Source organism: Melanotaenia boesemani, chromosome 10 (assembly GCF_017639745.1).
Source record: "Melanotaenia boesemani isolate fMelBoe1 chromosome 10, fMelBoe1.pri, whole genome shotgun sequence".
Classification (NCBI taxonomy): Eukaryota; Metazoa; Chordata; class Actinopteri; order Atheriniformes; family Melanotaeniidae; genus Melanotaenia; species Melanotaenia boesemani.
The window spans coordinates 24,538,929-24,566,730 of record NC_055691.1 but is presented as its reverse complement, the minus strand read 5'-3'; the positions used below and the strand labels follow the sequence as shown (position 1 = coordinate 24,566,730).

General features: G+C 38.8%; 3 protein-coding genes across 4 annotated transcripts in view; all 3 read right to left on the bottom strand.

Annotated features, from left to right (window-relative positions):
* Positions 1 to 945: 945 nt before the first annotated feature.
* On the bottom strand, positions 946 to 13,078 carry hps5 (HPS5 biogenesis of lysosomal organelles complex 2 subunit 2). 2 transcript variants are annotated; one of them, XM_041996721.1, is made up of 23 exons: positions 12,894 to 13,078; positions 11,698 to 11,827; positions 11,367 to 11,477; positions 11,192 to 11,256; positions 10,903 to 11,095; positions 10,553 to 10,683; positions 9,539 to 9,757; positions 9,397 to 9,468; positions 9,210 to 9,298; positions 8,744 to 8,922; positions 8,400 to 8,558; positions 7,905 to 8,064; positions 6,909 to 7,026; positions 6,368 to 6,514; positions 6,116 to 6,184; positions 5,455 to 6,020; positions 4,601 to 4,721; positions 4,130 to 4,279; positions 3,926 to 4,045; positions 3,583 to 3,696; positions 3,378 to 3,484; positions 1,851 to 2,142; positions 946 to 1,416 (listed from the first exon to the last, which is right to left on the bottom strand). In XM_041996721.1, exons 2-23 carry the CDS (start codon positions 11,803 to 11,805, stop codon positions 1,356 to 1,358), a joined length of 3,351 nt encoding a protein of 1,116 aa, XP_041852655.1. In that variant the 5' UTR covers positions 11,806 to 11,827; positions 12,894 to 13,078; the 3' UTR covers positions 946 to 1,355. The 2 variants fall into 2 exon arrangements, with proteins under 2 accessions (XP_041852655.1, XP_041852656.1); XM_041996722.1 differs by having other exon boundaries at positions 12,958 to 13,078.
* A 250-nt stretch (positions 13,079 to 13,328) lies between these two features.
* gtf2h1 (general transcription factor IIH, polypeptide 1) lies at positions 13,329 to 24,023 on the bottom strand. Its single transcript, XM_041997861.1, has 15 exons — positions 23,851 to 24,023; positions 23,219 to 23,387; positions 22,932 to 23,124; positions 19,454 to 19,619; positions 19,251 to 19,344; positions 17,585 to 17,734; positions 17,421 to 17,500; positions 17,179 to 17,312; positions 17,011 to 17,098; positions 16,842 to 16,930; positions 15,492 to 15,609; positions 14,795 to 14,885; positions 14,326 to 14,441; positions 14,092 to 14,184; positions 13,329 to 14,016 (listed from the first exon to the last, which is right to left on the bottom strand). Exons 2-15 carry the CDS (start codon positions 23,370 to 23,372, stop codon positions 13,930 to 13,932), a joined length of 1,653 nt encoding a protein of 550 aa, XP_041853795.1. The 5' UTR covers positions 23,373 to 23,387; positions 23,851 to 24,023; the 3' UTR covers positions 13,329 to 13,929.
* Positions 24,024 to 25,262: 1,239 nt separating this feature from the next.
* LOC121648116 (mucin-5AC-like) overlaps positions 25,263 to 27,802 on the bottom strand; it is a 36,317-nt gene continuing 33,777 nt past the window's right edge. The window contains exons 48-49 of the mRNA XM_041998063.1: positions 25,908 to 26,028; positions 25,263 to 25,757 (exon numbers count right to left, since the gene is read on the bottom strand). Of these exons, the coding sequence (XP_041853997.1) occupies positions 25,580 to 25,757; positions 25,908 to 26,028 (299 nt within the window). The 3' untranslated portion in view covers positions 25,263 to 25,579. The remainder of the gene's footprint in view (positions 25,758 to 25,907; positions 26,029 to 27,802) is intronic.

Sequence of the window (27,802 nt, the reverse complement as noted above, 5' to 3'; positions counted from 1 at the left end):
AGCCAGAAGAAGAGGGAAGCAGGGATTTTGGGAAATGATGATGAGCAGAGCACGAGGATACAAAAAAATAAACGAATTAAGCTCTGAGTTAAATCACAACAGAGAACAAGAGCCTGAAAAAGTGTTTTTGGCCAGTGTGAGCCTGAAATAATCACATGTGAAAGTGCAGGAACTTCCCTCCTCTGCCTGCTCTCACCTCTTTGATGCTCCAGGTGTGTGATAGCATCGAATGAGTCATCAATCCCATTTCATTACTCTGTTATTAGTTTTATCTCTGTTGACCTACATTTCTCATCTTCTAACTGCATGTGCTGGAAAAAGAGGAATAATCTGTTCCGAGAAAAAAAAAAATAACTAAAAGAACTAAAGAAATTGAGTAAAAACAAAAAAAAAACATGTTTTCCAAATAGTATGAGAAAGGGACAGTTTATTTTAGACTATTAAAATTATTTCTGGTTGTGTGGATTCTTTAATAAGACAGTTTGCGATTTCAAAACCTCAAATAAACCAAACCCGTTTACATGGCTAGACGCTAAGGATAACTTGGCCTTCTCTTTTTGGTGAAGTGAATGCAATGAGTGAAGCTTTCAAATGTTTGCATGTTCACTGCAGAATTAATGAGTTAATTGTCCACCAAGGCCAATGCCGGATTTTGCAGCTCTAAATAAAGTCATCCAGAACACAATAAGTTCTTCTTACATCCATGCTCCAGCTCTGCAGCAGGTTTCATGAAATTCATTTGAGTCATATTTTGTAATCTCTGAAACCTCTGCTGCTGCCTTCATGGAAAAAATGTATCAAGCAGATGTGTGTTACCTTCTTTTGTGTCTGTTGGTGATGCACTCGTGATTCGAATATTTATACATGGAAACAAAAGACAACCCACAGGCGTGGTCATATTCACTCTGGTCTTAAAAATAAGGAAACAATAAAAATAACAAGAGGTTTCACAAAAACAGCTTTTATTAATATGATGCAACCTGGTTAAAACATTAAAAATTGTAATTATTGCAAGTTTGTCAAAGCAGGAACATCTACATATTATTTGGCCTGTAATCACAAAGATATATGACATGAGATATCCGATTGCTTGAGCATGCACAAAACATTAATCTAACAACAACAATAAACACCAGCCATTTGGACCTACACCTGAATATGGAAAGGCTTAAAGTCAACAAAATGAAGACAAGTCATACAGATAATACTGTTCTCACTGAAGGATAAATACGTATACTTTAATATTTGGGCTTTGGTTAACATCACAGTGTATAAATTAAGTCACAGCTTGAACTGCAGTTGGTGGGAAGACTTACAGTAAGTGTTATAATAATGATCGCTGCTCAGATTTGAAGTTAGGCGTGCTGAGACCAGAGGAAGCGATCACAGCGCTCGAGCATCGTCTGGATCATCGCCCTGAAAAAACAAAAAAAACAAATGAAAGATTTTTTTTCTAGTCATTCTAAGTGAAAGACGAATCCCTCCTGACATACCATTACAGAAAAAAATACAAATGAGAAAAAAAAACAAACAAAAAAACAAAACAAAAACAAAACAAACAAAAAAAACCAGAAGAATCCCGCATGCTTTAAAACGTCTACACATCAAAAAGTACCTTTCATAACACAAAGATATCCGTCACACTCTTCAGACCACTAGTCTAATGGTAGTGTGCATAATAAAAATGCAGGATTGTTAAATAAGAATTTTTAAAAAATCCCCACAGTAGGCAGAAGCTACATGAAGGCTTAATTTCTGTTTGTGTGCTTAGGTGACATTATTGATGCATACATTTGAACTGCTTCCCGATCTTATATTGATCTGAAAGTTCAATCAACAGCTGGACCCACCTCTGTCTCTTCTCAGCCACTCTCAGCAGCTCACACACCAGTTTGGAGTGGGCTGAAAGGACCAGCTGCACGCCACATTCCTCCAGCACTACTAAGGCCTGGTCAGGCCCGACTGTGCGAGCCAGCATGAGGGTAAGACTCTCTGGGCTGATTTTTCCTTCACAGTCTGCTGAACCGTTGGACCAGCTGCTCCCATTCACATCTGTAACTTGCTGTGAGTCTCCACCTCTGCAGTACTGCTGAGACAGCTGGATCAGGAGCTTCCACTCATCCAAGGTCTGGGGCTGAACGCCTGAAACACAACAGTATACATAGGGCATGACTTACTAAGATCCCTGATAAAGAGGACAAAATGCAAATTACACATGCAAATAGATTGCATTCCACAAGAACACCAGACGAGGTTAGGAGGAGGTGACAAGATATAAGATGAAGCTCCAAAACAAATTGCTTATAATGAAACCTCTGCAAATAACACAGGCGGTGGCCGGCACAGGGGATGCATCTGACCAATATTGTGCAGCTCACTTTCAGTGAGGAGCAGATGACTGGTCCTGACAAGCTGATTGCAGAGCAAAGTGTGTGACAAAAACAATAGTTTTTATTAATGAAATAAACTGTGTGCACAAATGGGGCGCATTGCAGCGCACACTCGGCAGCTGGTCAGTGCTGTATCTGGACTGACGATGGTCATTAATGTCCTTGAGAGAGGAATCGAAGATGAGGAACAGGCGGTGGTGAGTGCTCTCAATACCAGCAGAACCAGAGCCCAGCAGCAACAGTCCATCCTGCAATACACAGCGTTCAACACAGCTACACAGCCTTGTTTCAATAATCTTTTGCTCTGGCATTCAAATATATTTAAACAATAAGAAAAGATAAGGTCTCTCCGGCGCCTTTGAGGTGTCTAGCCGTCTTCTTGAAAAAATAACTGCAGCCATTTCTCCATCAAGTTGTGCCAGTTAATACCTGCTTTTTAGAGATGCTAAATATAGATGCAAAATTAGCCAGTCCAATCATTTCCATGTTTGGTAAATCACAATGTGTGTGCTATGTTGATCTCTTTGCATCTGGTTCTCCCCATATTTTGTGCTTTCTGGCAGAGACATCCACATTGCATATTCATCAAGGGCAAATGCGCTAAAAAAATTGCACAGACATTATTATATTAAAGGGATGCAATCCTCTGGGCGTCCGGTTAGTAACTGCAGCATGTTTTTGTGTGTGCTATCAAGTTTGTATGTTTTTACACACGCAAACTTTTAGTATATCAGGCCCATACTAGTGTATGTAGTGTCTTAACCTGCAAAATGCAAAATTTGAGTGGCTGTTGATGAAACCATTTTTAAGATTGTACAATTTATGAGTATAGTACATAAATTGGTCAACATCTGCTGATTTGTGACAACCTGCTGATTCAGTGTTACTTGTGCATTAGATTGGCATAAAACTAGAAGTATCCCCTCAAACCATAAGATATTTATTTAATTTGAATAATTTTTTTAAGTTTTGTAGGAACAATTTTACCATCAGGTTCTTCCAACAGACTGATGTCATCAAGCTGACAGATGGTGGAGAATGCTTCTGTGCGACGCTGCAGCTCGCTGCAAAGGTGGAGATAACCCATCCAGTACCTGGAGGGATACACACACAACATATAAAAACTGTAGAAATCAATACTAAACATTAAAAACCCAAAATGCATATTTCTCAGTGTGACAATTAGAAATACCCGTGACTGTGGCAGGTTTCGGCCATCTTTTGCTTAGAGGAGAAATCTGCTGGAAGACGAATCAGCAGAGAGAGAAGACGTCCATAACCCCAACTGAAACAATGCGAATGCCACCTGCAGCAGGAAAAATACAATTACATCCATGCGTGTAGTCAATTCTCACTTCAGCATCTAACTTTGCTGTGGCTTAAAAAAAAAAACAAAACAAAAAAAGAGGATTTAAGTAAATTTTTAACAACGAAAACATTGTCATATTTTGTTCAAACTTATAAACCTGCATTGGTTGAAATGATCATTACACCAAAGCATTAGTTTGTATTTTTGCATATTAACGGTTTTGGACCTGGGCTGTCCATCAGGAGTCAGAGTATCGCAGTGTTGAGGTGCATCATGGGTAAGTGCCAGCTCCAGCCAATCCTGTTTCAGTGATTCTGGTTCAAGAAGGGACTGCAAAAATGACAACCTAACAGAAAAAATCAGTGTAAATTCTGCAATAAAGTGAGCACAGAGTTTTTATTCACCTGACAACATGAGTCTGCAGACGTACCTGTGCTCCTCAGCTCGCGACTGGACCAGATTATCCAAATAAGCCAGGAAGTGGCTTTGCTGAGCCATTGTCATTACATCGGCAGGAGTTATCATAGGATAGAACTGGGAAAATGAGCGCACAGCCGCCTCCCCGTGCTTGTCATACAGCCTGGATAACATCACAGAAAACACTTACTTCCCGAGGTCCACTACTCGTTCTAAATTGTCATCATAGAAAGACTTTTCTAGATAGAGCTGAAAGTCAGGTTTTAGGTTTCTACATAACGCACATATATGCTCCTACTAGCTCAGATGTCACCATCCTGTTTGTGTCTTACAAAGATTTTAAGTTAGTTCAGAGACAATTATTTTCTGCTGATAAGAAGATGGTCTACTTCTGAACATTTTCTCTTTGTCTTTCTTTTGAAGATCAAGAAGAAGTCACTGCATTTTTCATTGGGTCATGTCAGAGACAAGTCAAAGTGCTTACCTGTGCAAGTGAGCGAGAAGAGGAGGTGCACCCCAGGACTGCAGCTCTCTCAGACTTCGCAGAGATTTCAGCAAATCCCCTTTCTGAATAACCTCCACCACCTTACTGGACTGAGTGAGCTCTGAAGGGAACAGTAAGACTTTTAAGATTTTGCAACTAATCAGTATCCTGAGGAATTAAAGCTGCAGGAGGGAGCCTCACTTTTAAATGTAATCATCACTTAGGGTTTATCAATCTTAGCATAAAATTATTGTCCAGAAAATGACCAGATTCTGTTTTTTGTTTCTATTTGAAAAAATAATAGAGGCATTGAATCTTTATTTTATGTTTATAATGTTTATATGTGGATAGGGCTGGGCAATATATCGAGATTTTCAAATATATCGAGACTTCATCAGACGCAATCCAGAAGGAGGGAATATTGTTTATATCGAAATCGCTTGTTTTGAGTTAAAAGCATCTTTTCTTTTGCATTTTGCACAGCTGTATTTTTGTTATGGTCATTGAAAAGTATTTTTAATTTATTTTGTTTTAGGAGCATTTAATATAAAGATACTTTAATTTCAGTCAGCTGTTTTAATGCACATGTGCTGTTGATCCTAAATAAAAGTATATTTAGCACTGAAGGCTGTAAATTAGAACTGTCTCTTTGGTTACTTGACAAAAATAAATAAATAAATATATTGAGATATATACTGTATATCTTGATTCAGGTAAAAAATATCGAGATATAAGATTTTGTTCATATCGCCCAGCCCTATATGTAGATTATTCCCCTTAAAAAAAGATATAAAAGATCATGTTGAATGTGTTTATATTTTAAGAGCAACGCTGTTTAAGGATAAGTTCCTGACCTAGCATGGCCTCAACAAAGGAGCTCTTCATCTCGGGCTGCTCCTGATAACACAGCAGACACATTCTTCTCACACGCTCTTGGTCCAGCAGAAAGAAGAAGCGACGTAGGAAAGTTGTGCATCCCAGTGCTTCATTCTGGTTTCTAAAGCAGCTCAGCTCTGTGTAGAGTGTGGCCAGTTCAGTGAGGTTAGCTAGTAGATCTGATGGTACAGCTTTTGGTGACACCACTCTGATGGGCTCTGGAGGGTTCCCACATGTGGTAACATTCTCCACAGAGTCTAATCTCTCCTGGTTGTCACATGGGGCCTCCTCTTCTCCAAGTTCAGGAGATTCTTTTCGCTCCTCTGTAACAACCTCTGTGGGTTCTCCTTGTTGCTCTGAGCACGTGTTTAGATAATCCTTCTCCCATTTTTCTTCTCCTGAGCCATCCAGGTTTGAATCACTTGCAGCAGCTGACCCGAGATCTGCTGGTCCAAGTATGCGCTCCAGCACTGGCAGCCACTCCAGCAGAGCTTCTCCCAGGCAGCTTGGATCCAGTAGCACCAAAGGATCTTGTATCTGTGAACTGATGTTGGGAAATCAGTAACATTTAAATACCAGGATAACATTTGGTGCCAACTTCAAACAGAAAAAAAGATTATTAAATCTTCCAAGACGTACACAGCTCGCTCTGTTGCTGACCGAAGTTCCTGCATGTCGGCCTCTGTGTTGGACATTTCATCGTAAACTCTACAATGACAAAAGTAAATTGCTGGTTTTATCTGTTCATTTTGGGTCAAGATAGTCAAAGAAAATAAGAATATGAAGCTGATTCTTTTTTTTGTGACAGCTGCTTTACAGCATAAATACATGTTTAATATCCATATACATTTTAAAATGGTCACAATCCATTTTAAAAAGGTCTCTACTTACTCATTCTCCATGTCCTCCGAGTAAGGACAAGTGGTTGCTAATGTTTCAGTCTGCCCACTCTCTCTGAATTCAGGCCGTTGCCAGAGCTCAGAGTTCATCTGGAGGGTGTTGATCTTCTCAGTTGTCTTCTTGACAAAACTAGAAACACTGATTAGAGAAAAAGGAGGAATGATAAGACAAACATGAACCTGGGAAGTTTTGGGGAAATGGCTTTTACAGTGCAACAATCAAAAAGGCAACCAGAACAGTTTCATGTGGAGGAGAAATGAGTGATGCTCAGAACATGAGATGACATGTGCCTCCACAGATGTACATGTGATCAACACAACAGAGATGTGGGACTTCAATGGAAAGGGGAACTAAGTTGTCTGAATGCACAGCTGCATCTGGGTTTCAATTCTCAAAAGAAGAAGTATAAATAATTTATTCCGTGTTTGCATACAACTCAAAGCAATATGTCTACGCAAGAGCTGCTGCAAAATACTTTGATTTAAAGTTATTTGCACGTGTTGATTTTCTTTCCCTTTGGATGTTTATTCACCTGTCTTTGACAGCCTGCAGTGCGATGCGGGGAGGTTTGGGGCGGAATGATAGAGGGAGGTGAAACTGCAGGCCTTGCTCAGACCGATCAGCCTCCATGCGGTCACTGCTCTGTGAATCTGAATAAAGATGGAAGCCAGAGTGGGAGGAAAAACACAGGTGGATGGAGTGCTGGAAGGGAATGATGAGAGGCAGTGGACATAACACAAGCAAAGGGAGCACATGTGCCAGACAACACTGTAAAAAAAATCAAATTCTGCAGGAAACAAAACCCAAAAAAATGGTGATAGATGTGTGTGATGTAGTGGAAGAGATGAGAAAGTTAGTGTTAACAAGAAATCAGCACAGTGATTGTTCAGCTTCACAGCAAACAGTGATGCAGTCACCGAGCAACACTTAGGATTAAATTTGCTTTTTGGAAAGTTCATTCTAGTGTTAAAAAGCAAAAAGGTTTTAGAATGATGGTTGATTTGATTAATACAGAGAAAGCCTGAGAGTCAAATTATCATCAGTCACTAAAGCTTCTTTACAGCTACTACAAATTTCCTCAAATCTACATGTTTTTTTTTGTTTGTTTGTTTTTTATAGTGTTACACTGAAAATAACTTCACTCTTTTTTAACACAGATATCAGAAAAAGCAGGGAAGAATTTCAGTCCTGCTTCAAAACACAAATACAAAATCATATATTGAGAGAGAACACATGAAAGAAAAGCAGCATGTACATAAAGAGACAAGATTAAAGTGTTACATGGTCACGGTTTTACTTGTTGAGTTTATAGTTTTAAATTTTTCTTCAGGGAAAATTCTTTTAGCTATGAGCAGCTGAAAACAGCTTTTTTCACATCACTCTGCACCACAAAAGTTTAATAAAACAAGCAGGCATTAAAAATGGAAATGATTTAATCTAAAAAAGAAATTTTGCACATTATAAAATGACAGATTAAGAATAATATCAATAATAACCACATATTAAAATAGTAAAGTCTGCTTCTTACCATGATCCACTTGATCTTCCTCCTGAACAAAACTGAAGTCTTTGAGTCGCTCCTCCTCTGACATGGACTGATTGATGAGGGAGCTCGTCTCCTCATCCGACTGGCTCCCTCTGCGGCTGATCACACGATAGATTCCACAGTCCAGCACGTTGAAACTCTCCTGGATAACCACGAATCAAGGATTACTGAGATGATAAACTAACACAGGTGTAAATGCTCCTTCTCACGTCAAAGCTCTACTTCAGAGAATCATCATATAAAAAAAGTAAGAAGAATAAAGAAACTACATCTGCAATTCTGTTATACAACATGCTGCTGCATAATGATAATTAAATAAAATCTTGAGATGTTCTTTATGTGGGCAACTCTGGGCGGAGACAGAAGCCATACTAGAGAGATTAAAATGTCTAATGTTAGCTCATTTTATCGAAACAGGTTAAATCTTAGAAATGCAACTAACTCTTTGTACTGGAGATTTGAAGATGCTTTTCTTACATGTGAGGAGATGCTGCTTCTACGACTGCTGGAGGCGGAGTCCAAAGGCTCCAGCTTTGTGATGACTTCCTCCAGTTGGCCGATCAGTTCAGGATGGGTAGTGGAATTGAGCTGACACTTCAGGTGTTCGAGGCGGTCGATGGGAATGGACTTCCTGGCCTAAATTCACCAGGAATGATTCATTAATACCAACCTCATGAGATTATGTTCTGTTTTTAGATGCTTTCTCTTTCATCAAACAAGATGTCAAGAATATGGTGGATAACTAAGGCCAAAAACACAGTGGAAACTAAGTTAAAAAAAAAAAGTGAGGCTAGTTAACATAGCAGTAGCCGCCATCTTACTCTGCTTGTGGTGATTGCATGCTGGAACATACAGCAGATGGTAGCAGCTAGAGTCCAGGACTCTCTACGCAGCAAACGCTCAACACAGCGCTCTGCAGACAACAAGGAGAAGTGGGACAGACGGCCGCTGCCATGGAGACAGAAGAGCTCATTGCGGTAGACTGCAACATCGGCCAAATCTAAAATAAAACAACAAACAAACAAACAAAAAAAACAGAGGACACTGAGAAAATGATGACTTCCTTGATTTAAAAACAACCTGTAATCATTTAAGATTCTGCCTTTTATGATCATGAACATTTAAAGTCTTGCTAGACAAATCTTACAAATTGATCTGGAACATGTGACAGGATAATATCTAGTCTATCTGATAATGCAAAGCATGTGTGTATGGAAAAAACAATATCTGATCAGTTACTCCAGAATATTGTTGCTGAGAGTTTGGGAGAACACAACAAACACACACCTTTAACATCAGTCCACAGCAGTACTTGTCCATTCTGAGGTGTGAAGATATAAATGGCTGAATCAGTCCAGCTCAGCAGGTTTTGGTCTCTACATGAATAAATGAAGTCTCAAGTTAGTCATGTGATGAGCTCATGAGCAGTAAGTCTTTGGACCGATGGTAAAACATCTCAAAGTATTCATGTTACCCAAAATAAAGCAGTTTAGGGAAGGCGACTGACTGTGAACCCCTCTGCAGCGAATTGTAGTTTGGCTCATTTCTGCAGGCAAAACAGGCACATTATGAGATTTGCTGTTTATAGGAGTTCCAGAAGTGAGAGCACAACTTACCTGTAAGTGATCAGAGGTAGAGGAGGACATGCCAGAAGCTGCTTGAACTGGTGGGTGCTCAGAACTTCACCATTAAAATTTGCTTCCCATATGCGAGATCCTGGCCGGGCACAGTACAGCAGCGGGGGCTGACCTACTAATAGTCCCTTGTTCTGAGGAAAAAAACAGGCTCCATATTCTCCATCCCGCTCTTTGTTTCCAACACGCCAAAACTTCTCCCTGAAGGCAGACAGAGGCAAAGTAATACTCATCAACTGAAACCTAAAACAATAATCATTTTATGAGAAAGAGAGAGAAAAAAAAAAAACAGAAACAAATGCTTCTTTAGGCAGCAAATTATAAAATAAATAAATTAATTTCAAATATACAATGATAATGACTGAGGAAAATGATTAATTTAAAGAAAAAAAAAAGGGGAAACTAATATTTCCATGTAGCGGTGTGGTGCCCTTTGTAATGAAAAGTGCACAGCAAATTCTGAATGAGAAAAAGCACAAATCAGCATTTTCACTCGCATTTGGAGTAGCCAGATGAGGTGGCTGGGTTATCTGGTTAGAATGCCTCCTGGGCACCACCCTGGAGTGTGTCCCTCCTAGAGGGACTACATCTCTCAGCTAGCCTGGGAACATCTTGAGATCCCCCTAGACAAACTGGAAGAAGTGGCTGGAAGAGGGAATTCTGGGCTTTCCTGTCCAGGCTGCTGACCATGTAACCCAACATCATATCAGTGGTAGAAGGTGGATGGATGGGTGGATAGATGGATAATTTGATGCAAGCATGTTAATTTAAAATTGATGTACATTGTATGGCCTCCGATTATCTTGATAGGGTAACTGATATTATTTTCCACTCTTGCACAGTTTGTTTGGACTCTTCCAGCAGGATGTATGCTGTTAGTCTGTAAAGTGCTATTTTAACATTCTAGCTGTAAAACTGACCTACTTAAACACATAATGTTACAGCAGCACTGGAATAATAGAGGCACAAGATAAACTGAGCCTAGATGGACCTCACCTCTCTGTGTCACAGAGGTAGCAGCGACTCAGGGAAGACACAAGCAAACGGCCATCTTGATACCCAAGTTGAACCACTTTAGAGTCAACAGTGGTGACAGTCTGGACAGGAAAGATAACAAATGCTGACCCCTAGAGACAAGAAACAGTATTGTTAAAAGTCATGTGGATTTAAAATGTGTTAAAATAAAATGAGCATTAAAGACTAAAACACAGGAGCAACTGGCCACAGGAAAATAGAAGAAAGATATTCTAATACCCAATGACCAATGTTGCTGTAAACCAAATTATGCAAATGAAAAACAATATTAAACATAATTTTTTCATTTTGGATTGTTAAACCCCTCCCACCTTGCCCAGTTTAGAGGATCCTGTTCGAAGAAAAGACACTTTGCCCGCAGAATCCCCAACAAAGACTTTGAGTGTGCTGGTATCCCAGCACAGAGTGGTGATGTTGTGGCCTTTGTGCTCCCACGACACACCGACTCTTTCTGGACGACCACGCCGCTCCAGCTGCAGTTCCCACACCACCACTAGACCCTGACTGGAAGATCATAGATAAATGCAAGCATAAAAAAGAAGATTAATTTTATTCAAAGGCAAGAAAAAAAGAAAACATTCCTTTACTGTATGGACAAACCTTGTTGCAACTGCGATGAAGTCTTCATCATGAGGGCAACACGCCACCTGAATGATAGACCCTTCCTTAAAAGAAACATAAGAAACAACCAACATTGGAGGGTCAAGGAACATCAGAGAAGCAAAAAACATTTTACTTGCTGAGAAAAAGAAGGTTTCAAGGATTTCAGTCACACCTTGTGAGTGAGGATGAGCCTTTGTTTCCAGCCTTCCCTCTGAATCAGGTGTAACCCTCCAGCTGATGTTCCTAATGCGAGCCACTTCCTTGACACTGCCAAACAGGTACACTACAACACAAAATGGTAACATAAAAAAAAAACATTAACCAATCTTGTTCTTAAAAATTGTTACAGCTTCATATGCTTCCTCGACTGTAGCTGCAGGAAATTTAATCTACATCTTATCTGGTGTTTTATCATTTCCTACTAACTAAAGATGACATTTTTGAAAAGCAGTGTAATTAAAATTAAACTATAGATTCAGATGTGATGAGATGGCAGAAACTACCTTGAGCCTGCCAGAGTCCAAACGTAGGGCGGAGAGGAGTGGATCCAGGCAATCAAACTCCGCCAGTACGTGACTGTGCTTGTCTGGCACAACTGGTATAAGAGGCATCTTCAATGGTGATCACAGACAACTGAACCAGACAGAGTGAGTCAGTAGTGTATGAAGACATAAATGTTATAGACCCCAAGAGTGCATCTTCACATACCACAACCTTCAGCTTTCAGGCATCACATGACTTTCACTGGCGTACCTATCCTCTAAAATTGACCAGTCGTGATTCCACTTTACTCTGCAGCCCGGAAAAAAGCTCATCAGAGCTCAGATTGTGTAAAACATCAGCTGGTGCTGATATTACTTTTTTTTTGTCTGGCAGAGTTTGATGCTTTTCTAATATTTACTAGCAAGAAAATACCAACACTGGCAAAACACCACTCTAAGCAAAATACTCCATAACACAATACAGTTTGGCTTTGATTTACTTGTGGTTTAACATGAATTCATGAGGAAGCAGAAGTAAAACTAAGGCTGTAACTTATGTTGAGTGATCCAAAATACTGTACTGTAAATGTTAATGCTAATTATTGGAACACATGCTTCTGGGCAAACCAATTCAGAAGAAGTTAAGAGACACCCCTCTACTTTGACCTCAGTCCCTCTATGTGTTAGCACTGTGCTGTGACAGTATTTTGGCCCAAGGATATTCACTAACTTGGTACTACTTTGAACAGTAGCAGAAAAACAATACAAAAAAACATGAAAATGACAGATGTAAGCCAACAAAACTTGTCAACGTCCATATAAATTGTTGACTAAATGTCAGCTTTTGTGCTCTCTTAGAAGTTTATATTTCCTGGTCAAGTCTAGGTTGAAATATATTTGCCATGTTACAATGAACACGCTGTAATGTGGGAGTTTTCGGGAAACTGTGTAGATGCAGCTGATTTGTGACCGTTTGCATCACGAGACCCGTCTGTTAAAGCCGCTACAAACGTTTCTGTTAAAAAGAACGAGATCACGTGGAAAACTTTACTTTCAAACACTCGCTGGTATTCAAGATAATTTCCACTGAGATAAATCTCAGGAATGCTCCAGATCCAACTCGATCCACATTCACTCGCACTGCTGCAATAACATGTTAGCAAGCATGCTAGCGTTCACTCGCGCGTTGAGTTTCTCTCGCTGTTTGTTAAACTCACCAGATGGACTGACCTATACTCCAGCGTTTACCGCCTGTAAAACCACACCAAACTCCTGACTCACATTCCTGGTTTGTCGCCTTTTTTGTGGAGAAAGTGAGCGGTCAGTCTCTTGCCACTGTGACGGCAGTCAGCTGACCCGTGACAGCTCCACTCAGCTGATGGGAGGACGCTTCCTGTAATCAACCAATCAGCGTCCTCGCGGTGGGTCCGGACGTCTCGGTTTATAGGAACCAAAACTGAAACAACCTCATCATGTTGCCACCATTTATAAAGCGGACAACCGGCAGGAAACCTGGACGCTGTAGTTTATAATTCACCACAGCAGTCTCCTAAATTTAACTTGTAACAAATAGGATTACTGCCCACCTACCTACGTAACATAAAACATAAAACACGAGCTGGAGTACAAGAAGTTGAATGAAATACACAGCGGAACAAAAGTCTCACTTTAATTTTTACATTTTGTCTTCAGTGCAGACATTACAAACCAGTGACAGTGTGATTTCAGTCACACAGTAAAGCAATAGAGTGTGAAATGTCTTAAGTATTGCTGTATTCACGACCTTTCCTGCCTCAGATTTTTTGTACACTCTTCCACATATCACCCCATCTTTCAGAGGGTCTCTTTGTACATCGAAGCCCTCTTTTCCTGCTCTGTGGACTGACGAAACATTGACTGTCCTCTGCTTGCGTCTCACCTCAGTCAGATATCCTGAGAGCCCTTTTTCCAGCTGAAGTTTGGTCATATTACATAATTGTGGAAATGCTTACTATTACAGCAAGATCTCCTAACCATTGAGAAATAAACAAAGAAAAGATAACAAAACTAATTACAGTTATTTGTGACTGAGAAGCAATTAGTCGCTGTTGAACATTTGGGGTTGTAGCAGCTTCCTACTAAATCCTCCTTATTAAGCCCTTGTGAGCTATGCTCCATTGGGCTGTGGTGTGTGGTCTCCTCACAGCAGTCTTGAGGACCTTCACACGTCATCTGTCCATATAAATTATGTCTCTCATGTCAAATTGCCACAGGTCAGGTTTTCCTCATCATCCGCCGGGTTTGCCAAATGTGGAACTTGCTATAGGCAGTCTGCAGCATGTCTTCCAAGTGTCCTGTAAGCTGTGGGAAAGTGAAAGATTTAATACTTGTGCAACCTCACGAATGCCTCTGTGCTGCTATAAATACCTGACTTACATTTGTACTTAAGTACTGACGCTGAATTTTCTCTTGAAATGGACGAAGCTTAGTCATTTGAAATCTCTCAAGGTTTGACTTCATTTTTGTCACCTGCAATGAGACACAGACAAAGCAAAAATGGGATCATTTATGTAGAGTAGTTTATGGTCACTATTTTAATTAGAAAAGTAAACAGGTTTTCTTTTGTTGCTATCACATAAATTACTTTTAAATACATTAAATATTAGTTACCTTTTCCTCCAAAAATGGTGTATTTACAGGAAAACAGGACCAGAAGTGTCTCAATAACTCTCCAGCAGCTACATAAAGATGTTTCAACTCACTCTGAACATCAGTGGGTACCATCTCTGAGAAAAAAAAATCAACATAAGCACAATAAATAACATAATGCTCTGAAGCAGGGCTACTAAATTTAGTCCTGTGAGGGCCACAGTCCTGCAGGTTTTCAATGAATGACAATAAGTCATTGTGCAGAACTTCATAAGCTGTTGGATCCATTTAATTTGTTGGAGCAGGAGCAATTCGTAAGACCGAATTGAGTAGTCTTGCTCCAAAGACGGCAGATTTAGAGTGGATAAGAAGGATCTTTTTTATTTCATACAATGATTCATTACCTTTTTAGCACAGGGTTAGAAAGCAATTATAACAGAGCAACAGCTTAAGCAGGAACAATTTAATAAAAAATGCACCACACACTCACGATTTATGGCTTGCTGTGCACCGGCTTGCATTAGGATACCTCCTGGAGAGACAGATGCAATAGCAGAACTTGCTGCTGAGCTGGACAACACCTGCAAAGAAGACTACCGCAATTAAAATGTTCATCTTTACAATTCAGTGAAGCTGTAACAATTCATTTACAAATCAATCATCAGAGGCCCGTTAGCAGATTAAACTTTAAACAATTTTAAAACATTTAAAAACAAACTATGACAAATCAACAGTACCTTGGACTAACTCTTTCTGGACAGCATTAAGATGGCTTGTAAAGAGACTTGTGTATATGTTGCTATAGCAACAAATACAGCAGAACTGGAAGCAAAAACCAACGTTGATAGCTTGTTTCAGTTAAAAAGACTTGTTGCTATTCCCTCAACTTGCTTTTGACAGAGTTTACTCACAGCCTCTGCTGGTAGGGGCTTATTGATATGATCAGTGGAAGTTAGTCTAATAAAAAATAACTAATAACACTTTCAAATGATAACTTCATAAATGACTTTGTGAAACAAATCAAAATCTGGAACATCAGCTTAGTCCTTTAATGTGAGTTGACTAGATTGGGTTTAAGTTGGTCAGTAAGTTAAAACACCAGATAAAGACATGATAGAAGACAGAATTTTTACATCACATCTGAAATAAAACAGCTAAAAGCATTAGAAATACGGCAATGCTCTAACCTGAGTGAGGTTGGGTTTGTAATTAGTCATCTCATGTCGGATGTAGTTGACTGAGTTGATGATATCCTGGCTGGTTGTATACTGTTGGGACTGAAGTGGAACAGGACCATGAGCGTACCTTATTTAAAAAAGAGAAAAAGGTGGAGAGAAGAATGATAACACCATACTAAAGCATAGTAAAATATGACATTGTAGTATTCAGTTTAAGCCAAAAACAGGGAAGACAATGGATCTGATCCTCTGTTAACCTTTTCTACAAACTTTTATTATGAAACTGTAGAAAATGAGAGCTTTGTCCAGAGGAGATGAGACTCACAAGTAGCCTTCATCCATGTGGCTGAAGAGTGGTTAAACAAGGTTTTACAGAAGCAGACAACAAATAGATATGATCTCATTTCAGACAATTCCAACACATTTTAAATGAAAATCTGCTTAAATGCTAAATATACTCCACTAAAATCCTTTTAGTTTAAGTATTTTATAGGTCTATCAGCTGCTTTATAGATTACATGTGACACATTAAGTTAGCCATTAGCTTTCTTTTTGTCTTTGTCACCTAAGTACTTGTGCAGCATTTTCGATGTTTATCATGCTTACATGGACACAAGTATTAGGATTTAAAGTCTGATCGGAATCGAAATGTTTAATGGAAACACAACAATCGGAAGATTATGATCCGATCACGTTCATTAAGATCAAATTTTTATTCTGATAAAAAGGGGGTGTGTCATGCCGATTGTTGTTCCGATCAGTGTGCATGAAAACACATTTTCCAAAAGTGGTGGAAATGATCCTTGCTGTGCATGCCGGTTACGTCAACGTAACATAATCCCACCTTTATGGTAAAGCTTGTATTGCACTCTTTGTTTACTCAATAAAGTTTATTTAGAAGAAGTTTTGGTTAGCAGAAGACAGGGTAGGACCAAAACAAAACCGATTGGTATGTGATACAAATAGATTGCTTCAGATTTAATCATATCAAACAAAGACAGTGCAGAAGTTTTAAAGCTCAGAGGGTTCCTACTTCACAAGCAGCTGTTTGTCCATTCAGAGACACCAAAGTAAAAACAGTGGCACAAATATGGCCATTGCCATGCATGTGGACCCACAGCAAGTAGATATAAATGGCTCATTCTAAGGGAAAAAAAGTTGCTAAGTTATTTTAGTAATTAGATACCAATAGAAACAATTTTGAAAGACATATATTACATTTTCTGTCAATGGTATTATTACATGCTGCACCTTAAATAGGGCAAAATAATTTTAACTTTTATTTGTACTTTAATCTTAATTTAATAATTTTGAAGTTTTCATATGGAAATAAAAAACTAAAATGTGGAAAAACTGTACCTGTCTGACTTCTTCAGGTTTAACGAGACTGTTTTAGGTCTGTTTTCCCTTTGCAGGTCCTCATATTCTATGGCTTCTTGTAATTTAACCTATGAAAGAAGCAAAGTAACTCATATTACCACAACATATTTTGCAGAAACTCTGCAACACAGCAACAGAGCCATCATACCTTCTTAACAGGAGGTTGAAAGAAGTCAGAATCCCTTGAGTTTCCATCAGTGCTGCTCGTCTCACTGGCCTGGTCAGCTGGCATCTCCCTTTAAAACAGGATAGTGTTTGAAAAAGATAACGACATGAGCAGGTTTTTATTGCTTTAGTAGAAGATGATGTTCTTCACCCTCTGCGGGAGCCTGCTGCCAGCACCATGGCGCTGTGATGGTTGAACCGTTTTATAATGGCTGAGTTGCTGCTCTCCTTCACTGTCCTGTTTGCATTAGAGGTTGAGGGTAGCATTGTGCTAATTCCATAACCCTGCGTCACAAAAAAAAAAAAAAAAAAAAATCAAGATATGTGGCTGAATGAGGTAAGGGGAAAATAAAGTTCTTTAAATAATAAAATGGGGCTGGCAAATCATTTCACCTCATCCAATGTTTTATCCTCCAACGACAAGAGGTCAACCAAAGGATTCTTCACTCCTTGAGTCACCAGAGACTTTAACCCTGCACATGACAAACAGTACACAAATGTGTGGAATAATAATTTACTTTGCATTAATAAGACATTTACAAGCTTTAAACACCTACCTTTCTCATCCTGTTTGGCACATTCTGAGAAGATATCTTGTGTTCCCGTGTTGATGCGGTCTCTATGAAAATAATGGGACTGGAAAAAACGCGTCCAGAACTCCTTCTCCGTCAGGTTATGAGGCACATTTTCACTATATTTCTGCTTCACTGCAAGAACAATGCAACTTAGTGTAAAAACATTCACTTCAAGCTCCCTTGCCTCTCTGACACTGTTACAATCTCCTTGTTTTAATGACAACCTGAGCTTGTAATAGTCTTATTTTTGTCTGCCAGTAGAAATGTGCATGTGACGTCGCCGTGGCTTTCTCCGCCATTTTGGGGGGACCCGGATACTGTTTACATCAATATTTTCAGGTTTCTTACTAGTAAACTGTGTTAAATATACATTTAAATCATGCTGAAAAGAAACGGCCTCATCGCGATTAATTAGTTTATGCGGTCGCTTAGACCGTTACAATCTGCTGAACAATGAATGAAGTTCACATTTAGATTCATTGCCACCTTTTTCAGTCTGAGAAGTCGGTGTTTACCTTGTGTTAGGTGCATGTTCCTACACCCGCCATGAATTTAAAAACTACAGATGATTAAATATTCATGCAGCCATTTTACAAACGGATGGATAAAACCTGCAAGCCTACAAACCTGCAACTACACCATCATCATTAATATTAAACATTTATTGTTCTGATGTTTTAATTCTGAAATCAAACACATTATTTGTTCATCTGTGTGGACCCTTTTTTTTGATCAATTCATATATTCTGGTCGTTATAAGAGATAAAAACATATTTGTTAATATATAGGCTTGATTTAGTACATCTTGCAAAAGAAGCAGTAAAAATATAAAAGCAGTCAAAAACATAAGGAATTATATTTATTTTCTACAAGAACAATGAAATAAACCCAAACTTTTACTGGATCTGACGCCAGATCTACCCTGAAACATCTGAAAAGAGTAAACAATCCTGAAAATTGTGACTGACAGAACAGCACTGGGTCTCATAATCAGAGAAAAACAAACTACCACAATCTGGTGGAGGAAAGTGCATCTCATCTGCACGTTGAGAGTTTCATTCAGATCGGTACAGCTGCATTTAAAATCACATACTTATTGCGTCTGTAGCCAGTAATCCTTTCTATGTAAATTCTCAGGAGTAGGCTGCCACCACACCTGCTCTCTCGTCATGCCGTTCATCTTCCCAACGCGTAAATGCAGCCATCTTTACTTCTGCTTACATAAAGCCCAAACTGTCCTTTATATTCAATCCACGGTCAACCAAAACCACATCACCTGGAAAAGCTTCTGCAGAAGCTCACTGTTCTCTGGGATGCGTTTATCCAATGTATTCACTGCACTGTGCCAAGACGAAAACAGAGGATGAAAATCTGCTAGTTAATTTCTCTTTTTGGGCAATGATCACGAAGCTGCTGCTGCAGCTGAGGACACAACTCGAGAAAAATAAATGACGAAATACTCGTCAGAAATTTGAAATAAGACGGAGATTAAAAAGACGAGAGCCACTGCTGAACCGATTTAGGTAGTTGGCGAGGACACCCAAATGGCGATTTCTCCCACAATTCTGTGCGATAATGATGTTGGCGTGCATCCTCTACACTGCTACAGTTTGTAGGCTAACTTATGAGGTAATATGTAACTGAATACCTGCAGGGTATGTTCTGAAGATGGATTCAATAATGTCAGCTGTCAGATTATATCTCAAGCCATTGCAACCATCAGTCTGGGGTCTAATGTCAGCCTGTAAAGCATAAAATGAGGTGTATTAAGATACATCAGTATATTGTTAATGCTGATAATTGGCATTAGGAAGCATAAAAGTGCAGCTATGCCAGAATAGACGTACTTACCAGGAATGCTCCAGATATACCGACTTCCTGTTTGTTGATATATGGTGCAGGTTCTGCATTGTTTATGCCTTCTAACCGGTTGGCCCAAAACTCCTCAGCACTGATAACTTGGCTCACCACAAGGTCTTTATATAACTGGAAAAGCACAGGATCCTCCTGTAGCATCCTGCATGAACAAATACAAACATGATAATGAAAGAGTGAGATCAGCATTCAGTGACATGACAAGTGCAACTGACCTACCTTCAGCTAAACTAACACATTATGAGTTGATGCGACTTGCGTAAGCTTCGACCTTTCAAAACTGGAGCGATGCGGACACTGGTTTAATGTTTCCAAGATACACAAACTATTATAGAGTCAATGTTTTTTGTATTAAAGTTATAAGTATAGACAAACATGGGGGCACAGGCATTAATTTACAATGCTTATAAAAGCAGAAAACTGTATTTAACCCATTACGATACTTGTATAATGTAATCTGCAGCCCCTGATTTGAGAAGTACAGACAGTGTAATTTTCTTTGAACATTCAGTGTGTTTCATTTTCAACAAATACAAATGACACTGAGTTGCTCCAAATGCAAAAACAACCCAAAAAAAAAAATCACACCGGATGTTTATGTGAAAGATGACAGTGGCTCAAAAATCTTTTGTCAGTATATCACAGAAAACTAAAGGTTGAAATAGCTTTTTAAAATCATAAAGTTTACTTAATGGTGCAAATAAATGCATCAAAATGCAGGTGATTTTTTAAGATGTCTATCAAGTCTGGCTGATGGAGATTTTGCAGCATGACAGACTCCAAAGGTTTTCACTGAAACTTGAAACCACTGTTGTCTGAAACCACTGTCTTTGTTTTAAAGAAAAACAAAATTAGTTACCATAGCTACGCAGATGACACACAGATATATATTACAATGTCACCAGGAGACCGAGGCCCTGTACAGGCTCTTGGTAAATGCACTGAGGAGATTAATGACTGGATGCGTCTAAACTTTTTTCAGTTAAACAAAAACAAAACTGAGGGGATTTTCTTTGGAGCCAAAGAGAAACGAGTAAAGGTCACCACAGAGCTTCAGTCTATACAACTAAAAACCACCAACCAGGCCAGAAATCTGGGTGTATTGATGGACCCAGACCTTAACTTTGAGAAACACATTAATGGCATTACAAAATCAGCCTACTATCAGCTTAAGAATATATCAAGAGTAAAAGATCTGATGTGTCAGCAGGACCTGGAAAAACTAGTTCATGCTTTCATCTTTAGTCGGCTTGATTATTGTAACAGTGTTTTTACAGGTTTTACCTAAAAAAATCAATTAGACACATGCAGCTGATTCAGAACTCTGCTGCTCGAGTCCTCACTAAGACCAAGAGAGTGGACCACATCAGTCCAGCTCTGAGGCCTTTACACTGGCTGCGGGTTCGTCAGAGAATATACTTCAAGGTTCTGCTGCTGGTCTATAAACTCTGAATAATTTAGGACCAAAACACATCAGTGACCTCTTAACCCAGTATGAACCTGCCAGAACCCTCAGGTCATCTGGATCCAGTTTCTTATTAGTTCCCAGAGTCAGAACCAGACATGGAGAAGCTGCATTCAGCTTCTCTGCTCCACATGTCTGGAACAAACTCCCAAAAAGCCTCAGATCAGCTGAAACACTCAGTTTATTTAAATCCAGGTTAAGGACGCACCTGTTCTCTGCTGCATTCCAATAGTTTTTATTTAGAAGTCAAACATCTACATCTGGTTCTTTTAAGCTGGAATCATGTTTTAATATTGTCTTTCCCCACACTAGAACTTTATTTCTTGCATTTTATCTATTTTATTTTAGCATCTTCCCTCTGTTTTTATTTAATTATTTGCATTTCTTTTAATCTTTGTTTTTTTAATGCACTTGTATTGCTTTCTGCACCCTGCTGTGATGTTTTATGTAAAGCACTTTGAATTGTCTTGTACATGAAATGTGCTATACAAATAAACTTGCCTTGCCTTATGTCTGCTGAATTTTACTTAGCCAATCCCATTTATGTCAGCAAGACTGGTCTAAATTTTAGAAGCTCTTGCCTGTCTAACATTATGCAAGCAAACAACAATTTCACCCTAAAATGACGTAAAATAAAAAATTCAAATTCAGGAAATCTTAAACTTAATTAATTCAGTCATAGACACTTGTCAAAAGGTCAACTATGAACATCTAAGCTTCAATACAGACTTAACATCACATATTTTATAGTCGTTTTAGTCATGCCTCTTAGTTATGGATTGTATTCTGTGTGAAAATTCAGAGGAACAACGAGATATCAAAGTTAATCTGCTGCTGGTAAACCTCTGAGCCAGCAAGGGAGGTAGTTACAACTGCAAAATGGGCTGACCTATATGTGTGTAAGCACACATTACAGCAGTATCGCGCAACTTGCCACACAAACAAACGTTGTTGTCATACTTCATAAGATTTTCATGATATGTGTAAGGAGTCACTTATGCAGGACTAGGTTACCTCTGATTGGCATGAGGGAATTATGAGAAACAGCAGTGAGTAAACAAGGACCCTTTTTTTTTTTCTTTCCCCCTGAAAAAGCACAACCGATATGGAAATAGGGAATATGACTTTATTAAACCCTTTGGGTCTCTGTGGCCCCAAAGGGTTATTCTGCATTTAGAGTTAATGCTAAAATGGTTAAATGATAAAGGGCAATGTACAAGTACAATGGACAAGGGAAGTGTACAAGACATATTTTTAACATTTTTATTTTACTAAAAAGAAAGTTTATTTTTACTATAATTCTTGGCAGCAGTGAACTTAAACACCACTACATGTTACCATTCTTTAAGTGTTTTGAAAAAAACAGAGGAAGCTAAAATAAATATCACTATACTATAACAAATATTTTTTTTTGTTTATTTTGAATGCATTTTGTTGATAATTAAATAATAAAAAATAAGAGAATTAGGCTTGTCACTCTGATAGCATTATTGTTGACAAAAGTCATACAAAAATATGCATTTAATCATTTAAATGTCTTTTAAAGTTCATTTTATGACAATTTTAGTTCTACTTTAGTGATATCAGAAATTTCAGTCAACACTTTTTTTTTGCAGCAAATCTGACAAACAGATATGGAAGTTATTTTGGACAAACATAGGTGTGTGAATAATGCAATTGGCACTGGAACTAATTCATGACATGCCTGTGGGTGCTCATCAAATGTAGCTAGTTTGAGTGTTACAAGTCCCACATTTTGAGATATGCAACTGGTGTTATTACTTATAACAGAAGAGGGCACACAGTTCCCTTAAGCAATGCTACGATAAAAATTATTTTAGTTGCGTCAAGATGCTTTTATGCAAGTGAATGGAAACTATTCTAAGTATTATGCAAAATAATCATGGTGAGTTCAAAGAACAATGATGAGGTAATCATGTAATAATTTTGATAAACCTAAAAGTTGGAGAAGATTGCCAACATTTTCACCTGTTTTTCTCCTCGAGCTCCTTGTTTGCTTTCTTCTTGAACTTTGGCAGTAGCTGCTGCAGCAGCTCCTTGGCAGCATCTCGGTCTTTGAGTGCGGTGCTCTCGTTGGAAAAGTGGAATGTGGAACTCTCGCCGGTGTGCAGGACCAGCTGGAGCTGAACTTTGGCTTTGCCGTCAGGACTTATCTTCTGACCTACCCAAGGTAACAGCAAGGTGTAGCTTGAAATAAACACCGCCAAACAGGTATATTGGGGTTAGTTGTGAAGGGTATTCAGACCAGGACTTACAGCGGATATCTGAGTATAAGTGGCTGACTGAGAAGCGGTCTTTGCCTTCCGGACCCCAGGCTATTCGTTCAGCCATCAGATAAAGTGTACCATCCTGCTTTTTCTGACGAACTTTTTTCACCACCAGCAGCACCTCCTCTGACAGAGATGCCATGACTCAAACAGATAACTGACAAAACAGATATATAACTTAAAAAAAAAAAACAATAAAAGATTAAAGACTAAAAAGACTATACGCGTTTGCTAACTAATAAAACTACTACAATAAACTTTTCAGTTGTTACTCAATCTGTAGGTTTTTTGTTTTTGTATTTTCCGTCCCTTGATCTGTAGTCAACGAATTAACAAAAGCAACATTTACGGAAGCAAAAATGAGACGACTATTTCACCACACTAAAATAATAAGGTCTGTGTGCGATGCAATCATGCATAAATTTCAGTTCACAACACCACAATGCCATAAATATATGACACATTTATTATCCTCTTTTATATGACGTTCGTGCAATTTACACAAAAGCAAATAACAGTTATATTCACGGGTTTATCCTATGAACTTAGCTAACCGGCCCAATGTTAGCATAGAAGAAGAGTGAAAGCTCGGAGAGAAGTCGGCAATAAACTTACTTTACCTCAAAATTAGTCAGTACTGCAACAAATGCGTCGTTTGAACTAAAGGCATAATCTCCAGATAATCTATTTTTTCACCAAAATAATAACAGAGCGCGTTTCTTTCAACTGAATTTTAACTACTCTAACACTGAACAATCTGACTCGGGCGCCGACATGACTGCCGAGCCGTGTGTTACACTAAAAAAATTCCGGTAGCATAAAGACCTCATCCAATAGTTCCACTTAGTGTGGTGGCACCGCACCGACAAACAAATAAAATATAGCTTTATAAAACACAAAGTCAAAAATTATTCTAAGGTTGACTTTTGCATTTACTGTGTATGAGTACAGTTTACTACAAAGTTAATGCTTTTTCTGTTTTGTACAGTAATGTATTTATATATTTATTTTTTTGTTAGTTTTTTTCTCTTTATTTATTAATTTATTATTTTTATTTACCAATTAACCTGACATACTATTTGGCCATTGGGAGGAAACCAGAACACCTTAAGAAAGCACAGTTAGCTCTACTTTTTTATTAAATGTCTGAGACCAACTACATGACTGTCAGTACCCAAAATGTGTTGCCATTTACAGTCTCCCTTTCATCAGCTCTTGTAATTTCTTTGCAACTGCTATTAAGATGTTAAAAATGAATATTTGGTATTTAGTATCTGGTTTTAGAAACTTCTTCAAAGCCCTAAATAATTAAGATTAAGTCCATAACTGCTCACAGTCCACATGCTTTACCTGCTGCTTTATCCACTTGCCATTATTGTACTTTTAAAATTCTATTTTAAATTCTATTGTACTTTTTAAATTCTATTTTATTCTTTAAAACACAAGAAACACTTACAAAACACAAGCAACTTCAGGGGGGGCATGCCACATAGTGCATGGTGAGTGGGGCTGCTTGAGTGGCCTCGCTCTCAGCACAGTGTGGTTACTCAGTTGTTACTGCAAACAACACACAATTCACAAACATGCATAACTGGAGGAGGTGAGAGCAATGTGGTCCTCTCACACCACAGTTAAGGGTGATGTGGGTTTGTGAGAGTTTGCATGGATGTGAGGTTGGAGACTGGAGGGGTGATGGTGGAAGGAGGTGTGCTTGTGGGTAGGGCAGATGGAGGTGGATGGAGGGGAGACTATTAGGTGCTAATCAGGTGTCAGTGTGATTGGTACACATCTGGCAGCACTTGAAGTTCAAAACAAGAGTGAATAAAAGGAGAATATTTAAGGGGGTTATTTTTCATTATTATTTGGGCAGGGGCACAACTTACATGTTTAGCTTTTTCTCATTTTTCAAATGCATGATCCTTATGAGTCTTCCTTACAAGTTATAAAAGTAGTAAAGGTGACTCATCAAGCTGTCTAACGATGTATAAAGGCAACACCAATTAATATATAAAAAAACACAAGAAAACAGGGATCATCATGAATATAAGCTTTAATGGCATTAAAGAGAGAAGTTTGAAACATCACATTATAGTGATTATTGCACATAGACAGTACACAAAAAGTGTTGACAGGTATAGTAAAAGCCCAAATAACCAGTTTAACTATTTAAGGAAATTTCTGACCAGCAAAGTACAGTTGTTTGACAAGTTTCTAATATTTGGATCTGCTTAATACAGATGAGTGTGTCTTTGTTGGTCTTGAAATGCAAAGTGTTAAGAAGTTATGAAAAGAATAATCAGCTTTCAGCATGACATGTTAATTTTAATTCTGCCTTTGACATGTTCTGCATTAATGTTTGGTGAGCTCTTTACATTCAGCAAGTTGACACCCACACTTGTCTATTGATATGTAGGTGTGCAAGATTTTGCTGCCATCAGAGCAACTCATCTCCACTTTCTTCTCGCTGGTGGCCATTTCTTGACAGCAGGTACACGAATGCATCAAACTGTTTGCCTTTGCTGAGTACCTGTAAGTAAAGGAGAAGTACGAGTTAGATACTTGCTCTCAAAAAGCAAACATTTAAAATGAATCTTTACATTAATACTGAACAGGTGAGTTTAGCATTACTGAGCAGTTTGTGTGACATATTCTCCAGAAACATTATCATGAGTCTCACATTGACCAGGAGGCTCCACAGGATCCCTCACAGGTTGTCAGCTCCACCGGCACAGTTGAGGTGCAGTCCTCTGTCTTCAGGTATGTGGTGTTCTTGTTTAGCTGACAGCGACGTGGAGTACCTGCAGATGACATATGAACACATTCACATGGAACACATATCTGCAGGTGAATTATTTAAGTGGCCTTCACTGTTGGAGGATTCAGACTAGCAGTGTTTCCCACAGACCAGGTGGCTATTTGGAGTGCTCCCCTGGTGCTGTTGAGGGAATAAAGTGTTGTGGTGGTCGGTGGAGTCAGTCATCGGGGTGTATGCAAAGTGTGTGCAGTGGGTGGCGTTCAAACACACACTTTCTGAGCTGCCATATTAAATATGAATCTGTATGCTCATCTATTGTTCTTAGCCAGGGATGTAGCTCAGTTCAGTGGTAGAGCGCATGCTTTGCATGTATGACTCCTGGTTCAATCCTCAACATCTGCAGCCCCAAGCGGGATACAAGACAGTGATCTCTCTGAGGGCCAGTCCAAAACCCGCATAAATGCAGAGGGTTGCATCAGGAATGGCATCTGGCTTAAAAGGAAACGTGCCAAAGGAACGTGCGAATACATTCTACGACTTCCATACTTGGTCAGATGGAAGTAGATGATTCGCTGTGGCAACCCCAGAAGGGGAAAAAGCCAAAAGGAAAAGAAGAATGCTTATGTTGTTCTTCAGAGTCATCTGCTAAGATCATTTTGTAGCTACAAGAAAAAAAATACATTATTCAGCTCAATCTTAATTCTTTAAAATAAGTTCTTTAAGAGAAGAGAGAACTAAGAGAACTAATCACTTTCCACCTCACCTGTTTCAGCAGCTGCCTGTCTTACAGCAGCATTTTGGCTGCTGTCCTCCTGGTCTATCCTGAACAGCCTTGAGTTGTTCAGCACTGTTTGATGCCCCAGGACATTTGAAATTATATACAGTAAGCTACTAATTAATAACATTTACTAGCCACATCCATTTGACTGTTTAACTTTCAGACTATACCTCCTCAAGCTATTCTACCTCCCCTGGACAAGGAAAAACTTTTCAATACTCATCTGGCTTAAAGCAGAAAACATTTAGTCACTGAAATAATAATAAGAATAATTTATAAATGTGTATTTTTTATTTTTATTATGGGCTTATAGCCTTATTTCATCTATAACCACACAGTATTAACGTTTTGTTCATAAGGCAGTCCCGGACTGGCCCACGGGAGAAGTGGGGCAATTCCCGGTGGTGGCCTGGGCCCAAAGTGGCCTGACTGGCTTGTCCAAAAAAAAAAAAACAACAACAAACAAAAAAAACAAAAAACAAAACAACAACAACAAAAAAAACAAAAAACAAAACAAAACAAAAAAACCATATTAATTAATTTGTGCTTGTCAGTTGTCAAAGTGTGTAATAGTGGCGATTGGTCAAAATGTCAGTAATATTTTTAAAAAATAACAAGAGCAAAGAACGCGGAGGTGGAACAGATGAGATGCTGTGGTGGCAAACTGGACTCGCATGAAAGGGGAGACAGTTGAGGACAAGGTGGACAAGTGTCAGAAAATTTCAGATATTTTCAAATCAGCAGCGACATGAGTTCACAGTTTAACAAACAAGTGATGGAGGAGAGACAGACGGAATCTGTGGCGCTGCGCCACACATTGCTCTGTGCGTGGGAAACTCTGAAACTACTGTTATATGTGTAGCAGCCATTTGTTATTTTTTGTGTCACTTGCATTTTTTAGTTTGTATTATCACACTGGGTGGCAGTAAAGAGGCACACCAGGTGAATTAAATTGCAGCCACAGGTGACGTGGGGCTTTCTAATTAGTTTGGCTGCGAGTGCACTGTATTTATTTATGTAAAATGACTTAATCTAAAAC

What these genes read in the sequence shown, in the direction of transcription:
- gtf2h1 (XM_041997861.1), bottom strand. Translation starts at nt 23,372, where the DNA reads ATGGCATCTCTGTCAGAGGAGGTGCTGCTGGTGGTGAAAAAAGTTCGT. An exon ending in GCAGCAGGCTCCCGCAGAGG is followed by an intron (nt 17,099 to 17,178) that starts GTGAAGAACATC and finishes CCTGTTTTAAAG; the next exon opens with GGAGATGCCAGCTGACCAGG. An exon ending in GTCAGTACTTAAGTACAAAT is followed by an intron (nt 14,017 to 14,091) that starts GTAAGTCAGGTA and finishes ACTTTCCCACAG; the next exon opens with CTTACAGGACACTTGGAAGA.
- hps5 (XM_041996721.1), bottom strand. Translation starts at nt 11,805, where the DNA reads ATGCCTCTTATACCAGTTGTGCCAGACAAGCACAGTCACGTACTGGCG. An exon ending in CTACCTCTGATCACTTACAG is followed by an intron (nt 9,469 to 9,538) that starts GTAAGTTGTGCT and finishes TTTTGCCTGCAG; the next exon opens with AAATGAGCCAAACTACAATT. An exon ending in TCGCGAGCTGAGGAGCACAG is followed by an intron (nt 4,046 to 4,129) that starts GTACGTCTGCAG and finishes TTTTTCTGTTAG; the next exon opens with GTTGTCATTTTTGCAGTCCC.